Source organism: Manis javanica, chromosome 15 (assembly GCF_040802235.1).
Source record: "Manis javanica isolate MJ-LG chromosome 15, MJ_LKY, whole genome shotgun sequence".
In the NCBI taxonomy this organism is placed as follows: domain Eukaryota; kingdom Metazoa; phylum Chordata; class Mammalia; order Pholidota; family Manidae; genus Manis; species Manis javanica.
In genome coordinates this window covers 2,221,963-2,239,924 of record NC_133170.1, presented here as the reverse complement: position 1 = coordinate 2,239,924, position 17,962 = coordinate 2,221,963, and the positions used below count along the sequence as shown (strand labels likewise).

Genomic DNA, 17,962 nt, shown 5'->3' with positions numbered 1-17,962 from the left:
ACCTAACCAAAGAAGTGAAAGACCTATATCCGAAAACTACAAGTCACTCTTAAGAGAAATTAAAGGGGACACTAACAAATGGAAACTCATCCCATGCTTGTGGCTAGGAAGAATTAATATCGTCAAAATGGCCATCCTGCCCAAAGCAATATACAGATTGGATGCAAACCTTTTCAAATTACCAGCAACATTCTTCAACAAACTGGAACAAATAGTTCAAAAATTCATACGGAAACACCAAAGACCCTGAATAGCCAAATCAATCCTGAGAAAGAAGAATAAAGTAGGGGGCATCTCACTCCCCAACTTCAAGCTCTACTATAAAGCCATAGTAATCAAGACAATTTGGTGCTGGCACGAGAACAGACTCACAAACCAGTGGAACAGATTAGTGACTCCAGATATTAACCCAAACATATATGGTCAATTAATATTTGATAAAGGAGCCATAGACATACAATGGCGAAATGACAATCTCTTCAACAGATGGTGCTGGCAAAACTGGACAGCTACATGTAGGAGAATGAAACTGGACCATTGTCTAACCCCATACACAAAAGTAAATTCAAAATGGATCAAAGACCTGAATGTAAGTCATGAAATCATAAAACTCAGAAAAAAACATAGGCAAAAACCTCTTAGACATAAACATGAGTGACCTCTTCTTGAACATATCTCCCCGGGCAAGGAAAACAACAGCAAAAATGAACAAGTGGGACTATATTAAGCTGAAAAGCTTCTGTACAGCAAAAGACACCATCAATAGAACAAAAAGGAACCCTACAGTATGGGAGAATATATTTGTAAATGACAGATCCGATAAAGGCTTGACGTCCAAAATATATAAAGAGCTCACACACCTCAACAAAAAACAAATAATCCAATTAAAAAATGTGCAGAGGAACTAAACAGACAGTTCTCCAAAAAAGAAATACAGATGGCCAACAGACACATGAAAAGATGCTCCACATCGCTAATTACCAGAGAAATGCACATTAAAACCACAATGAGGTATCACCTCACACCAGTAAGGATGGCTACCATCCAGAATACAAACAACAACAAATGTTGGCAAGGTTGTGGAGAAAGGGGAACCCTCCTACACTGCTGGTGGGAGTGTAAATTAGTTCAACCATTGTGGAAAGCAGTATGGAGGTTCCTCAAAAAGCTCAAAATAGAAATACCATTTGACCCAGGAATTCCACTCCTAGGAATTTACCCTAAGAATGCAGCAGCCCAGTTTGAAAAAGACAGATGCACCCCTATGTTTATCGTAGCACTATTTACAATAGCCAAGATATGGAAGCAACCTAAGTGTCCATCAGCAGATGAATGGATAAAGAAGATATAGTACATATACACAATGGAATATTATTCAGCCATAAGAAGAAAACAAATCCTACAATTTGCCACAACATGGATGGAGCTGGAGGGTATTATGCTCAGTAAAATAAGCCAAGCAGAGAAAGACAAATACCAAATGATTTCACTCATATGTGGAGCATAAGAACAAAGGAAAAACTGAAGGAACAGAACAGCAGCAGAAGCACAGAACCCAAGAATGGACTAATAGTTACCAAAGGGAAAGGGACTGGGGAGGATGGGTGGGTACGGAGGGATAAGCAGGGGGAAGAGGAACGAAGAAGAAAGGGTGTATTAAGATTAGCATGCATAATGGGGGGGGAGAAAGGGGAGGGCTGTACAACACAGAGAAGACAAGTAGTGATTCTACAACATTTTGCTATGCTGATGGACAGTGACTGTAAAGGGGTTTGTGGGGGGGACCTAGTATAGGGGAGAGCCTAGTAAACATAATATTCTACATGTAATTGTAGATTAATGATAACAAAAAAAAAAGGGGGGGATTACTCCCTGATAGGATAAAACTAACTGTAAATCAATGATTAATGCATGCTTTAAATACCCTTGATTTTGATCATTTAAAGGGTGTCAGATGATCAGCTATGGAAATACATTTTTCTGATAATATTCCTTACTCTTAAAAAAAAATGAAAAAAAAAAAAAAGCAGTTCCTGTGTGGTGACCTCCAATGAGTTCTACACAATGGTATAAAGGGCATATCAAAGTGTGGGCAAAAGGTTTGTTTGTGTTTGTACAGAGGATCAAAGCCTGATTTGGCTACCCAGAAAATGAACTAAGATACAATATGAAGAACTTCCAACATCAGCACTCTCTGGAAGAGTCATACCAGAAGATGATCATCAAAAAACCTCAACAAAGATCCAGGCGATGCTGCAGTTGTAGCTGCATCCATCCCACTGGTTCCTGGACTTGCCATTGGAATGAAGAAGGAGATATCTAAGCTGGCCTGTGCTTTCAGTAAAACAACAAATTTGACTGGATCTATACTGTCGGAACTCAACCAAGAATTAGGAGAAGTGCAAGTTGCAGTGCTCCAAAATCTTGCGACTATAGACTGTTTACTGTTGAAAGAACATATGGGATCTGAACAGTTCCCAGGAATGTGTTGTTTTAATTTGTCTGATTTTTCTCAAACTATTCAAATTCAGTTAGATAATATCCATCATATCATTGATAAGTTTTCACAAATGCCTAGGGTGCCTAACTGGTTTTTTTGGTTTCACTGGAGATGGCTGGTAATTGTAGGTCTGCTTTGGTTATGTAGCTGTATTCCTATTATGTTAATGTGTGCATGCAATTTAATTAGTAGTTTAAAACCTATACATGCTTATGTTACACTACAAGAAGATATGTCAAAGAAATAATCAATTGTCCCATGTTTTCTTCCATTTGCTACTTCTATAGCTTTTCTTCTTCCTTCCTAATTACAACTCTTTAATAGAATTTGTGCCTCATAACGAAATTACCGAGTATCGTAATTCTTCCAAGTGGTAAAGATACCTCAAGACAAACGCTGGGCATAGAAGCCACAGGGCATAAATCTGCAAAGAAGTAAAAAGCTAACCTTTTCAAACAATATTGCTTCTCTCTCACTTATCAACTTTACATTTCCCTGTATGGCTCCAGAAGATGACTGGTTAGCCAGAGACGGGTAAGATTCCTCAAGGGAGGAACAACCTAAGACAGGCACAGTCGCAGGGGGGGCCATCAGGTGAGAAATTGGGGATCAACAGAGGTGAGCCTTAGAACCTCAGCCCCCCTGTTTTGAGATAAATCTTGTGCATCCGTGGATGTTTTGTTGCCCTTGTCTAGCTTGGATTAATACTTAGTCTACAGGCACACACCTGATCATCTACATTTCCCCTCTTACAGCACTAAACTATGTATTCTACCTTTATCTTGCACCTACCTACCACTTCAGCATTTTGTTAAAAATAATAATAATAATAATAATAAGGGAGAAATGTGGGATTCACATATAAATCAAGTATAAAAATCAAACAAATATTCATATTTGACCTGATTGTTTATAGTTCATGATGCATGATCAAAACCGAAAGTTTCTGTGATGACTGCCCTTGCACTGTTCACCATGTAAGAATTTATTCACTATGTAAGAATTTGATCACCATGTAAGAACTTGTTCGTTATGCTTCAGAAGATTGGAGACTGTTGAGAATTAGGCTTGGGGTTGATTAATGATTGTGCATTGAGTCCCCTATACAGAATTTTATTGTTGTTAACAACCATTTGATCAATAAATAAGAGAGATGCCCTCTCAAAAAAATAAAAGAAAAAAGAAAAAAGAAAAATATGAAGAGGACCATAGTTTAAGAACAATATTATCAATACAGATCTCAAGTGTTTAATCACTGCAGCCAATAAAAGAATGTTCTATAGAACTCCATCAAAATAACTGAATTTAGAAGAAAACTCATTTTATACTTTAACACATAACAGTATGAATGAATCTTGTCAATAAAGCTAAAAGAAATGAAGCATTTTTACATAGTTTAAAAACTGAGATAAAAATATATACCTTTTACCAATACATACGGATGCATGACTACCTATAAAGCAAAGAGATGACAAACATGTGATTTAGAATAATAGTTGCCTCAGGTGAGGGGAAGCAGGTGGACAAAATAGAAGTGAGGGGAGGACATAATTATGTGGTTGTCATCCAAGTCCTACATTTTGTATTGGTTCAGATATTCATGGTGTCTATTATATTATAATATAAGATATTATATATCTTAGCAAACAGTAATGCATAAATCTAGTTGCTCTCAAAGCTGTAAGGCAGCTCTGTTGCTCAGTACTGCCGGCTACAGCAGTAAAACAATGAAATCTACTGTATGAATACCAGGAAGAAAAATTTTTCATTGTTTTGATTTGATTTTGCAGAGGAATGGCTTTTATAACTAAAAACACAGAAGACACAATTTAAAACTTTTTAAACTAGCAATCTCCAACACAGGCATAATTGAATAATAGAATGTTTCTCAGCTGTTAAAAAAAAAAGAATTAGGTCTGTGTTTGATACGGAAGGCTGATATGTTTTGAAGTTAGAAATGAGTGTCAGAGTAGCACATATAGTATGACCCTATTTTTGTAAAAATGTTTACAAAGGACACAAATACATATTCATAAAAATTTATGTGATTGGCCAAAAAGATACAGACATATGTAACTCAAACTTTTAACATTAGCTGTATTGGATAGGGGTGAGTGAAAGGGGGACAGTAAAACAAAAAATCTTTAACATCTGAAGTCTTAAACATCTGAAGTGCTTCAAATCTTTACAATGAACTTGTTTTATTATTGTAATGTTTTTAAATTACATTTTTAAAAAGATCATCTATAATTTTTATAGGCTAAACATTTAATCTCATTGCCTTTTTTATATTTATATTTAAGCAGTGTAACAAATGATAAAGTGACCTTTCTAAATACTCTAAATAAATGCCCATTATTCAAAGTTGAGTTGCTGATTCAATTACATATTTGTGCAATGCCTTTAATTTATGTTCCATTGAGTCAAATGCTAAAGTGATGTTTAGTGCCTTATTAGTAACAAGTGTATTATGACCCAAAATTAATTTAGAGCAAACCAAACCATCAAATCACAAACATCATGAAATGATAATCTTCCCACTAGGCATAAAATACTTAAAAGTACAGTGACTATAAGCTTTATAATATCATAGAGTATTCCAGAATACAAGAAGATTTTTTTTATTAAGGTATCATTGATATACAATCTTATGAAGGTTTCACATGAGCAACATTGCGGTTACTACACTGACCCATATTATCAGGTTCCCCCCCCCCCCCATTGCAGTCACTGTCCATTAGCATAGTGAGATGCTATAGAGTCACTACGTGTCTTCTCTGGGCTATACTGCCTTCCCTGTGACCCTCCTAGATTTTTAGCAAGAAGATTTTTAAAAGTAATCCAAGAACAATGTAAACTACCGAAAAGTTTACTGTTAAATAATAATGCAATTAGAAACCATAATTCTACTTGAATGTCCTACTGGTACCTCATATTCAAAATTAAAAAATTAAATTCATCATTTTCTTCTACTCCTAGTTTCCCTATTTCCATTAATTTGAGAAATAACCTCCTAATGTCCTTAAAACTCACACTAAATGGTAAACCACCATGGGGCCCCTCCCACCTTCTTCGACCCTTTCTATCTGGTCACCATGTTTTGCCATTTCTCCTTCAAAACGTTCCTGGTATTTCTCCTGTTAGGAATGATGTCCTTGCCTCTGAACCTACTCAGACCCTCCCCACCTTAGAACATGAGAATCACAATCGCAGAACTAGACACAGCCTCCCAAGTGGTCCCACCATATTCAGCCTCTTTTTCTTTATGTTCAAAAGGATTTGTTTACAGGAACATCCCTTTAATCTCTTCCTTACTGAAGATATTACCATGACTGCATATTGCCCATAAGAGAAAGTCCCAGCCCCTCGCCACCAGCCTAAGGCTAAGTCACCACCTGCAGGGCCGCCGGTCAGCCAGGACTCTGCGTAGGTGGAGAACACGTGGGGCAACCTGCTCGCCTTCCCAAGTGCTCGGGGAATGTTCACGGAAAGGGAAAAGGGTTAGGAGGAAGAAAGGAGGGATAGAAAGCTGGGAGGAATATGGAAGAAAGGAGTACGGTGAGGAACCAGACCGAATAAGCTTCATCAGAGCAGAAATTCAGGGCAGGGCAATACTAGCTGTGATGGCCAACAGCCGCACTCTGAACCCGGAGAAGTTGCCTTTGACTTCCCAGTTATCAAGTACAACATTCACTCTGCTCTCGGTACACAGGTTAGAACTGAGAATAATGCTCTGTACCTGACCAGATGAAGAAACAAATTTTGTACTTCTGTAATAGCATATAACCTTCTCTCTCTAAAATGGGGACATAAAATTAAATGAAGTTTATTTTAGATTGTATCAGCATTTCAAAGCATTTGTTAGATGCCTAACAGGACTCCCGGCTCAAAGAATCAGGTGTGCCATAAAACGCTGATCACATCAGCTGTGTGGAACCCAACAATTTTTCTCATGATTTAAATGTTTCTGGAGCTATTATATGTCCTATGTTGCCATGCTACTGAATTTTATTACTACTACTATTAACAATGACAACACTGTATCAGATGCTGGTATACTTCACATCAGTTATTTCCCCTATTACTAAAAACTCAAAGATAGGTACTATTAGCCTCTTTATTTTATATGTGAAGAAAGTGAGCAAGAGGGAGATTAGGTGAACTGCTCATGGTAACATAGCTAAACAAGATAATTCTGAACATGTTTTTAAAACCAGCAGTATTCCACAACAAAAACTTAATGAGAATCTACCACCCTCTACGATTCGTCGATATTATTAGAGACCTCGACCACCCTTACAGAATTCAGGCGCACAGTTCATGACACTTCGTACAGTGCTCATTTCAAAGAGGTTCAGAAGCTAATTAGGACCCACCTGCTGGTAATGGATGTGCAGATGAAGGACAGCTGATGCCTGGAACACACCCATTACATCATAGGTGCTCGCTGCTTCCCTGAATCAGTCACTACTACAGCGCACATTTTAAAACAGACATGTGACACAAGTTACGTGAAATTTCGACAGCCACCAACTGAAACAGCAGCATAACAAAGAAATGAATTCAGCGTCCCTCAATGTCAGTGACGACATCTGAGTTACACATCACGCGGCTCTTCTAAAGGTCATAAGTGGTGATACATGTAGAATGTTAAAAATTTAGTTACCAGGGTCATAATGGAAAATGCTGCCTCCCACAAAACTAAAAGGGGAACGAGCTAGTCGTGATTATGAATACAGGGGGTCTAGTCCTCCTTGCATTACAGACTCAGAGCTGAGCCAAGATTTGGATATAAAGGCATTTAGCTCTACTCTGCAGTCTTCACACACATCCAGTACTGCCCTTTCACCCTAGTGGCCCTGAAAGAAAGAGAGGGAATGGACACCCCCAATTACTCCTATTAATCCTACACCCGGTAAGAAATTCTCCTTCCTTTCCTATGTGTGCTGATAGGGACAAAGAGCACACAGGCCAAGTGTTCATGTAAATACCCTTCTTCTAGTTCACAAGAGGCCAACCCCCGGGGCTTGCTCTGAAGACGCATCAGACAGATTTCCCTGACAAGCTGAATCCAGGATTCGCGCACAGATCAGGAGCTGAAAACAGGCACACATTCATCCACTCTAAACCTTTCAGACGTTTTTAGTGGAGAGTACCATGCCCTGGCTGTCTCCGCCCGTCTTTGGCATCCCAAGTTCACACACGAAGGGCACAGAAGAACTGGAGCCCTCTGCACTTCACGAAGAGCTGTTCCACCTCCTCAAATCCCACCCACTATCAGAAATTGTAAACAAAGCGAGACGAAGCCAAGCCGACTGCCGCAAACATCAGCAGACTAGACAACTCTACATGTTTAATGTGATATTCCAACCTCCCTCCTTGAAAAGATGGAAAATCTTACACGCTACTTTACACCCTAGCCCCTCAACATGCAAATGAAATGTTACATTTCATTCTTTCGAAAAAATTACTCAGGAGTCATGTGGAACACTGGTATCTTGTAAGCTTATTTCACACGTGTCTGGCTGAAGCTGGAATACAGAGCAGGCATTAAAACTGGCAGCAAGACAGAATTCTACCATATCTTATCTTCCTATTTTCAGATGGGCTGTCGTGACAATCCATTTCCAAACCGTATCCACTTACTGTAAGATAATAACATAACTCTCTTTTTCAAACTTTTACATGAGTTCCTCTTGAGCTAGAAGATTTCCCACATTATCTGACAATCAGCCTCACGTATGTGGAACTATTTCAGAGATGCCTTGAGGTAATTTTAAGTAGTAAGTGTTCTAAAATGCCTCCCAAAATGAAAAGCAAGTTCATGTATTATAACCTGTTTGCTTTTATACCAATACAAGTAAGTATAATACTATTTACCTATACTTACTTAACAAAATATTAGTATGAGCACTTTCCATTACGTTATTAGCTTAAGTTTATCTTGAATATTTTTGGAAAATAAAATTATAACTCAAAAAATACAAAATGTAATCAAAGCTTATATTTTAATGATTCTTTGATGCTACTTTATTATGATTTATTCTTCATCGTTCTAATTCTTGGGACAGCTTTTTACTGAAAACAATTGAATTTCCTATGAAATGTTCCTCTCACCTTTAATATTTCTCACCACTGAGTGATCCCAAGTCCAGACGCCCCCACCAGCCGGCCAGCTCCTCCTACTGCCCACCTGACCTGCGTCCTTTGCATGTCTAGCTGACATGTCAAACTCAAAATGCCTAAAGCTTAGCTCCTGATACCCCCTCCTAAATCTGTGGTTCCCACAGACTGCCCCATCTCAGTAAATGACAACTCCATTGTTCGACTTGCTCAGGAAAAAAAAAACAACACTTTGAATCATCTGTGTCAACTCTGACTCCAAGCCTCAACCCCCACCACCTGCACCTGTCACTTGACCACCAGAATGCACACGGTCTCTGTCCACCACTCACTGACTTCATCGTTACCACCCTAACTCAAGGCCACCACATTGCTCATTGGGGGTATTCCAGCATCCTCCTAACTTTCCTTGCTTCTGCCCTTGATTTGCTAGTCTTCGCTCCATATAACAATCTGAATGATCCCTTAAAAACATAGGCTGATCATGTCATTCCTTTGCCCAAAAATCCTACAGCGGCTTCCCGTGTTAGAGTTGTAGAGCATCCTACGTGTTGAGGGGACTCACGCTGAGCCTGGAGCAGCTTAAACGTCCAGTCTCCCACTTGCAAAGTCCTCTTCCAAGGCCTCAGAAGGAATCCTAGACATCCTGCACTCATGATCTTTGCATTATTTTTCTTAACGCCCTCCCCCAAAGTTGTTTGACCTTCAGGCCCCACCACCCGCACCCGCCCCTAACCACCCGAACCAGCCCCCCAGTACTCTGACTTCACCCCTGCCTCTCCCCTCCCCGCGTTCCCACTGTGCAGGCTGGTCGTGGGGCACGTTAACCAGGCCCCGGAGCCTGGGAGCTTCCGTGAGGGAGGCACTAGGCTCGTCATACATAACTAAGCAAGGCCACGTTGGGGCAAGGGTCACGCCCCATCCTCCAAAGACATTAACGTGTCCCCAGAGTCCCTCCCAGTTTTCTTCACTTACGCAGACACCCAGCCCCGGCCCAGAGCACGGAGCAGGTGAGAGCCGGGCACGCCATGCCCACCACCACAATCTCCTGCTTTCCCTCTCTTCTCCTGGCAGCAGGAGGTGGGAAACAGAAAGGGAAGGTTTTTTATTTATCCTACACCACAAATTTTCTCTCTCCAGCTAAATGCTATGAGCAGTCCTCCAGGGCTGGAGGATACATTAAGCAAGATAAATTCAGACATTTCTTTCATTTTCTTGTTGCATGATCAGATTTTGAAAATCATAACCTAAATATTAGCTTGGCTTTTCTACATGCACTCCCCCTTGCCCCAAATAAAAAAAAAAAAATGGGGGATGGTCACCAGATAATCCCAATCTTCTGGAATATATGCAAAATTATTGAATACCAACCACAGCAGAAAAGAACTCAGTTAATGTAACAGAGTTTTCATTTAAAATTATCACTGGTTCTCTTTCTTTTATCATAGCCTGTATCTTAATTACTAAAATCTCAGGCCTCTATCCATTCCATGTCTTTCAGCACGAATGAAGTTCAGCTGTGAATCTATTAATGTCTGTCAAAGCCCCCGGCACTCCACGCTTCTCGCCAGGTGTCAGCAGCTCCTTCTGCAGTGCTCAGGGGCGCCCGGAACATTTCTCACGTTCATGAGCGCCCGGCCTTCATGCACACCCTCGTCTTGCCCACCCATCGTCACTCATCTAGCTGCTCGCAGTCCCAGTTTCTCCCCAGGCAGACCCCCACCTGCGTGTAATCTACAGCCCCAGTCACACTGGCCAGACCCCATGAGCAGGATGCGCCCGGCCAGTTAGAGCTCTGCCTCCAGGAACGACGACTGGTTCAGGCCAAACAAAATAACCGGATCCTATACCAGGACCTTAGTTTGAATTCCTCAGGGAGAGGACTCCCAGTGCCCACTGCTGAGTTACAGCCCAATCCCCTGCATGAGTCTTACACAGGGTCCGTGAGCCACCCTGCGGACCTCCGAACCAGCACACCACACGGCGCCCCAGGCTCGGCTCCCCGTGTGGGTCAGGCTCCGTCTCGTCTCCAGGGGTTTGCACATGCTGTGCTTCCATCTGGACCGTTTCTCTCCCTCTCCCTTTCCCCGCTAATCCCCACTCGCCTTGAGTCTTAGATAATGAGTTACCTTCTCAAGCCAGCCTCCTGTGACTCCCCCACCTGAGCAAGGCCCTCCAATGGGGCCCCAAGAACCTCCGGTAGGAGCTTCGCCGTACAAGGCTGCCCGGCACAGAGGAGTTACTACTCACAGTTCCTCACTGTTAACACAGCAGTTATTATAGCCATATCACCAGATTAGCTGCTGTGAAGAATGTGAAAAATGAAATAAAATGTAACCTTTTACTTTAAGGAACATAAACACAATCTTAAAACTAACAGGTAGGATAGCAGAGTCATATGACAAAAGTTAAGGACAATGCAAGACAGCATTAATGACCTGCACAATAAATAGCACGGGCCCTAAGCTGTGAGATATTCTATCATCAGAGAATCCAAAACCCACATTGTTCGTCTTCTAAAATTATGAGCAGGTATATAATAACCACAGAAGGATAATGCTAATTATAAAATAACTGAATAGCAATTTTTAGCAAAGCAAAAGTAAGAAAGCACAATTAGTAAAAGAGCTAAAAACAACATTCCATTCACATTTTTCTCCATAAATGGAGTGCCTGAAGCATTTAAATCAACTTATATGTAAAGCAAAGGATTTTTTTTAATTTAATGAGACATCACTGTGGAAGGAAAAGATTAAGGAAGAATTTGGTAAAGGATAAGTGACTAAGGACATGAAATGAGCCGTAGGGAACACAAGCCGTAGATTGCCAAGGAACGAGCGCTGTTATCAGGGAAAATGGAGCTGCATTCAATTCTAGCGGTGGAGGCTTACATCGCTGCCGAGTAAAAATGCCTCGGAACTTTACCAAGACATAAAGTGACTAAAAATCCTGTACAGGAATTTCAAATGGCAAGCGGACCTCTGAAACCAAAGAAAGTTCTCAATGGAGCAGGACAGAGGGACAGACACATGGTGTATCTCAATTGAGGTTACAGTCTCCGTCCCTCAACAGACCTGATGAACACCTGAACGCGAATCAGTTCACATACGCGGAAATAAGACATTAGAATTCCTCGCAACAAATGAGAAGATCTGATTTTTATGAACAGTTGGAGTCAATCAAATCATAACAGAATCATGAAAATTAGTTTGGCACCATTACATTCAAGACCCTGGCATAAGCTCACTCTTCAATTAGGGGTTGTAACTATGATAGCTTCTCATGACTTAACATTCTTAATTCTCTCCTATTCACTTCCACGATAGCACAGAGAAAACATCAAGGGAAAAAAACTTGGCTTCAAACTGGAAAAGAATGAATTATTTCTACCCACAAAACATGCTGCAGTCTAGCAATGTAGTGTGAAACACAGAGTCCTTGTGTAAAGGAAGGTTTAGATGGACCTCGTTCTTAGCAGTAGACAGGTCATCTTTCCACAAGGACTGTTGTGGCCACACCTAAAGTGTAAGGGACTAAAGTCACCTTCCATGTTATGTTTTCAAAATGCACCTGATTGGATGAACAGACCCTCTGGTTCCCAGCACATGATGTCCTTTCTCATTTGCCCATTTCACCTCTTCACAGTGATGGGGAATCAACCTCATGGAAATAAAACTAGAGGATACAAGACCTCACAGACAAAACAGGACATCAAACTGTGTGTCATCGCCACGGATAGGATGACACGAACCCAGCAGCAGAAGGCAGACCGACTCTTCTCCTTGGGATGAATGATGAAACTCACGTGTGCGTCCTGTTACGGGAAGCAGCGCACCAACCGAAGTGGGTCGCCTAGTGAGGAGCCTGTGTGGGGGACTAACAACAGCCAGGTTTGAGCCCCTCACAGAACACGTCGTAAGCTGAGGGTGACGGCAGCTCAGAGTCACTCTGAGTGTCAGTGAGAAGGGACTGCGGGTGTGGATTTGACTTTGAAAATCACAGAGCTCATGACGTGAGGTGGTTCTGCTCCACAGGATTCACAGAAGTTGCACCCATTTGTTTTCTTTGAAGACATAAAAATGAAACCCTTGTGCTCATATTAAAAGCATAGGAAAGGCATCTATTGTGTCAATAGATTTAAAACACGGCTTTAGACACAGTGAGAACCACTCCAGAATGGCACTCTTAGAAGAGGAAGGCTAAGAAGTGCATTTCCAGGGAAAACCTGCCAAGGCCTGCACACCCTCATGCCCCAGAGCAGGTGGCACAGCAGTGTGTGAAACTACAGGTCGTGGACACCTACCATCTCATGCAAATCCCTCCCAATCCCACTCTTCTGCTTGGATTTTGGACTTTGGTGACTGACGGTGCCTTTCTGCCTCCTTCACAGAAGGACAAACAATGATACAGTGAACATCCATGTACATATGTGGACTTGACTCTTAATACAATTTATAGGCAACATGCAAGGATTTTACAAGCAGTCGATTTGTACCTTACAGAAAACAATGATTCCTAGATTCTGATCTATTATAAATCTTTAGTCTGAATTTTATAGGAAAAAATGGAAGCGTACTTCTCATATTGTTGGAAATGTAAATTGATTAAAAAAAACAATGTGGAATTCTCTAGAACCTATGTGTATACACTATACAAACTCAAACACAGAAGATGGGGACAAGAACACTCACAGAAGCATTGTTTATAATAGCGTAAAAACTACAAATAGCCCAGGAGTTCATCAACAGAAAAAATGGATACATGAACTATGACATCCTCCTGTCCAGCAACAAAAATGAACTGTGGCTACGTGCACCATCGTAGATGAACTTCCAACAGTGCTGAGCAAAAAAGTCAAAACTATATAAGCTTCCTTTATATAAAGTTAAAAGCAATGCAAAATCGAGCAATGTGTTATTGTTACCTTAGTTCAGTTTTTTGAATTATCTAAAATTCTGCTGAGAATAAAAATCATAGTAGTGTGTCTAACAGGCTGAAGCAAAAATTTTCTGTGATTATTTGCTACAAAACTCATACTGAATATTTGTCTGGATTTTCACTTATAAAATTGCCTACAGACATTAGATGGTTTCTAACGGACCCTTACAGGTCAAGAAAATTCGTTTAAAATATATTTAAGGAAAATACATAAAGTCTAACCTAGGAAAAGATTAAATAGTATCAAATTCCACCAGACAGAGTTTTTAGTTCATATTTTACCTGAAACCTCACAAGGCTTGTGAGACGGCAGCAAACAGCTCCTCTTTAGTTCCCGTCTGTATATAAGATGCGGCTGGCTGGAATCATCTTCATGCCCACTCCCATCCGCCTTCATCAGGGGCTCTAGGAAATAGTCACCATCGTGGGCTTTAAATGTTCCCATCTGAAAATAAAACAAAAGTGAACTTTTTCCATCACGGAGAAGAGAAAGCAGACTGTGCCACAGGTTAAAATGGACACGTAAAAGACAGGAGTCCGTTCACTGGCCATCACCAGCTGAACGTGACGTTTCCGTTCTTCCTCGTAAAGTCAGATCAGATAATATTCCAACAGGCAGATCAAGATCACAGGCATTCCAGGCACTGGCAACAGCATCAAAATGGCAAAGAAATCCAGCACATTCTAGAAAATAAGAAAGCCTGTCAGCCTTGGTGTATGTAAGGTAGTAGTAGTAAGACATAAGAGTTACAAGGCAGGGTGGGGCCAAATAAGACATCTTGAATTTAGAATTTGTAAGCAATGGGGAGCCTTTGAAGAATTTTCGCATAGACCTGCCTTGTAAATTCCAGAATCTAATATCCAAGGTGCTTTTTGACATTTCCACTTAGGTAACTAGTCACATTCCCAACTTTAACATGCCCAAAGCCAAACTCTTGATTTTTGGTCCAAATCTGCTGTTTCTTCGATGCTCCCTGTTTCAGTAAATGTTGACATTATTCAGATTGCCCAGGTCAAAAAAAACCTTAGAAATCAAGAATAGATATATCGTATCCCACATTCAAGTGACATGCAAATCTTGATGGTTCAACCTTCGAGGTGTAACCAAAATCCAACCACTTTTCCCAAATTCTACTACATCCAAGATCTAACATTCTCTCCATCATCAACTAAGTCAATAGTCTGCTATAGTCTAGTCTCTACAGAGGAGGCACAATAATTTATCTGAAGTCTAGATCATGTTGTTCTCAAAAAAATAAAAGTAAATAAAAACTACTACAACTTCTCACATCACTCTGTAAAATCCAAGTCCTTACAATGGTCCACGGGATGCACCCCTTTCCCGCCACACCAGCTCCATGCACACAAGGACCGGCACAGTTCCCTACACCTTCCCCCCACCCCGCTCGGCTCAGGCGAGCGTCCATGTGCCCGGCGTCCTCACGGCTCCTCAGACACGGCGGGCCCCGTCCTGGCCTCAGGGCCTTTGCGCTCACTAGGACTCCCGCCCCAAGCCCGTCTCCCTGCTGGCTGCCCCCACTTCTTTCAGGTCTCTGCTCAACATTTATCAGCCCATATAAACTGGCACCCGGCGTCTTAGCTCTATCCCCTTTATCCAGTTTCATTTTTCCTCACTGCACCTCACTGCCTGATACAGTTTTATTCACATTCGTCACTTGTCTGATACCGTCCACTACCACGCAAGCTCTGTGAGCAGAGCCTGGCCCCACGTGCCGCGCAAGCCTGCCGCGTAGCGGGTTTTGGATAACATAACAAAATAAATGAGAGTATAAGGTATGACACTGACTCCAGGGACGTCACGTGTAGCAGGGAGGGAGGGAGGAAGAGATACATACATCCGTGCATACTAGCAGTTAGAAGAGGCTCTAACTCCGACGAGAGGTGACAAGGCCTGACACGCAGTGATGGGGGTAGGATGGTGGATGAAAAAGATCACAAGATGCCAATGCCTGAGAAAAGCACAGAAACAGATGTGCGAGTGATTTTTTTATGAGAGATACAATTTTCTGGGAAAATAGAGTATGTGAGAGAGATGGCTTATGATAGATATAATTTTCTGAGAAAATATAATGATTTACCAAAATGATTCCAGAAATGGTAAAAATTCAAACAGAACCCTTTTCTACTTAACAACTTTAAAAGATGGTAATTACATCACAAAATATCCTGGCCTTGATTTCAGAGGAACTGCACCAAACCTTGAAAGAGCAGATAATTCCACTGTTTTTGAACTGTTTCAAAATATTTTTTAGAACATCAAACAATGATTGAAGTAAAACTCTGACAGAATCAAACAAACGTTTGAGCTGCTGTCCTTTTCTTGCCACGTGTTCCTGTCGTCGCCCTGCTTGGTTAATGGTCACAGGCTCACTCAGTCAGTCCTGAGAGCCACTTGGATCCAGAATTCAGCTGGGTCTCCTGCAAGGTCGTTCAGCGTCAGCACTGTTGACGTTCTGATGATTCTTTGCTGGTGAGGTCATTCTGGGTGTTGCAGGGTGTTCAGTTACATCCGGGGCCTCTATCCACCGGATGCCATGAGCTTCCCCCAAGCCCCCAAAGTGTCTCCAGACATTGCCCAAAGCCCCCAGGGTGGGGTCCACAGTGGATCAGACCCCTGTTCTCCTTCATGCAGTGACCGTGATATTGTGATATTTCTAGCAGCTCTTCTTTCCGTGGAAAGAGTGGGCCCGCTAAAAAAGCTGAAGACGGGAAATGTGATAGTATCGTGGTAAGAGATACAAATAGACACGAGGTAGCTTGTGACGTATCTAAATGCACTTACAGCACCACTTTCAATAATGTCACTTTTCCCAAGTAATACTGAAAATACACCTTGGAAAGTTTTTTATACTCCTTTTGGATCAAAACCTGGTATGAGGCACTTGTACTACAATGTTCCGTGGGTCCCACCTGTACTTCCATGTGGGCGAAGCCCATCAGCACCTCCTTTCAGTTGTGCTGGAACTCTCTAGCCTGCTTAGAATATGGCCTTGACAACTCAAAGGAATTTTTTTCAACACAACCTTATGCTTCACAATACTAAGCTCAAGAAAAAAAGAGTTTGTCCTGAAAGTGATTTCCCTGGGTTTATCAATGAAGGACTTAGAAATATTTTACTTCCATCAACTTTTCTATAATCCACCCCACTGCAGAGGACTTTCTGTCCAAATAACAAAAAATAGTAGATCTTTGCCTAAAGCCTCCTATAAAGAAGCAATCTTTTTTTTTTTAACTTAGAAAGAACCCTGGTAAGGAACTGGAGAGCTTAACAGGTGGTTCCTAGAATTATATTTAGGTCATGCCATATATTTAGCAACGTGCTTATCTGCAGAGGGGTACTGCAATTTGATTCATGAGAAATGCCAATCAAATTCCAAAAACTTTCATCTGATGACTACAAAAAGCAGGAAAACTAGTCTTCACTTGGGCAAGGGTTTCCCAGTTACTTGGAGCAATGATCTATTTGTCAAGCTGTTTTGATTCAATGAGTTCTAATTTATTCTCATAGGCCAACATTTTTACATGTTTAGAGGACTTTCATATAATTATTTTTTTAAAATGTTCTTATTTCAGCATTGTGGCATTCGGCCTTATCTTTTTCTCCACATTCACGGCAAACATAGGTACTGCAGCTATAACCAATAATGTACTCAGATTTCACTAGAGGGTAAAAGCAAGATACAAACCATTTTGACTTTCCCCAAAGCACTCACAGTTGTCACACCAGCACTGACAACCAGGGGACCTTCAAGAACGAGGCGGTTCGAACCTGTGCTGAGGGTCTGTGTACAAACAAATGGCTCCCAACTAGTCATAGAATCGAATTTTCATTTCAGGGCTGGATCACTGGTAATTACTACCATGAAGTCTTCAATCTTTAAGCATAAGTCTCTCGATGAGAATCAGCTGATGCTCTCTGCGACAGGCGCCAGCATACGAGCCCTAGGTTTGCCGTCATGGAAACGCAGGCAAGTCGCTTCCTATTTCGGACTCAGTTCCATGACTTATTGAAAAAAAAAGAAAGAAATCTTATTTCCGGAGAAACGCAGTGCCTTAGTGACGTCAAGAACTATTTTCAAATTGAATATATTTTAAAGTAGGATGAAAAATTCTCCCAATGAAAGCACAAACGTTACAGCTACTCTTTTTACTCTAGGCAAAGTATAGGTCATGTAATAAGAGATCACAAATATTGACTGAGATTCATTTTTATTTGGAGCTATTCTGTTCAATGCAAAAGGTTCTTTTCCCCAACATATAAGACCACTCATTATAAGACCACTGGTTGTGCCTGGAAAACAGCGTATTCTACACGAGCACACACTGAATGAGTCAATGACATGAAGAAAACAGAAGCCTGAAGCAGAAGTCACTGTAGGA

General features: G+C 41.1%; 1 protein-coding gene across 6 annotated transcripts in view; it reads right to left on the bottom strand.

Moving 5' to 3' along the window:
- ADAMTS20 (ADAM metallopeptidase with thrombospondin type 1 motif 20) overlaps nucleotides 1-17,962 on the bottom strand; it is a 133,792-nt gene that overhangs the window by 107,442 nt on the left and 8,388 nt on the right. For all 6 annotated transcript variants that reach the window (XM_073222332.1, XM_073222336.1, XM_073222335.1 and 3 more), the window contains exon 3: nucleotides 13,844-14,006. In XM_073222332.1, coding sequence (XP_073078433.1) covers nucleotides 13,844-14,006 — 163 coding nt within the window. The remainder of the gene's footprint in view (nucleotides 1-13,843; nucleotides 14,007-17,962) is intronic.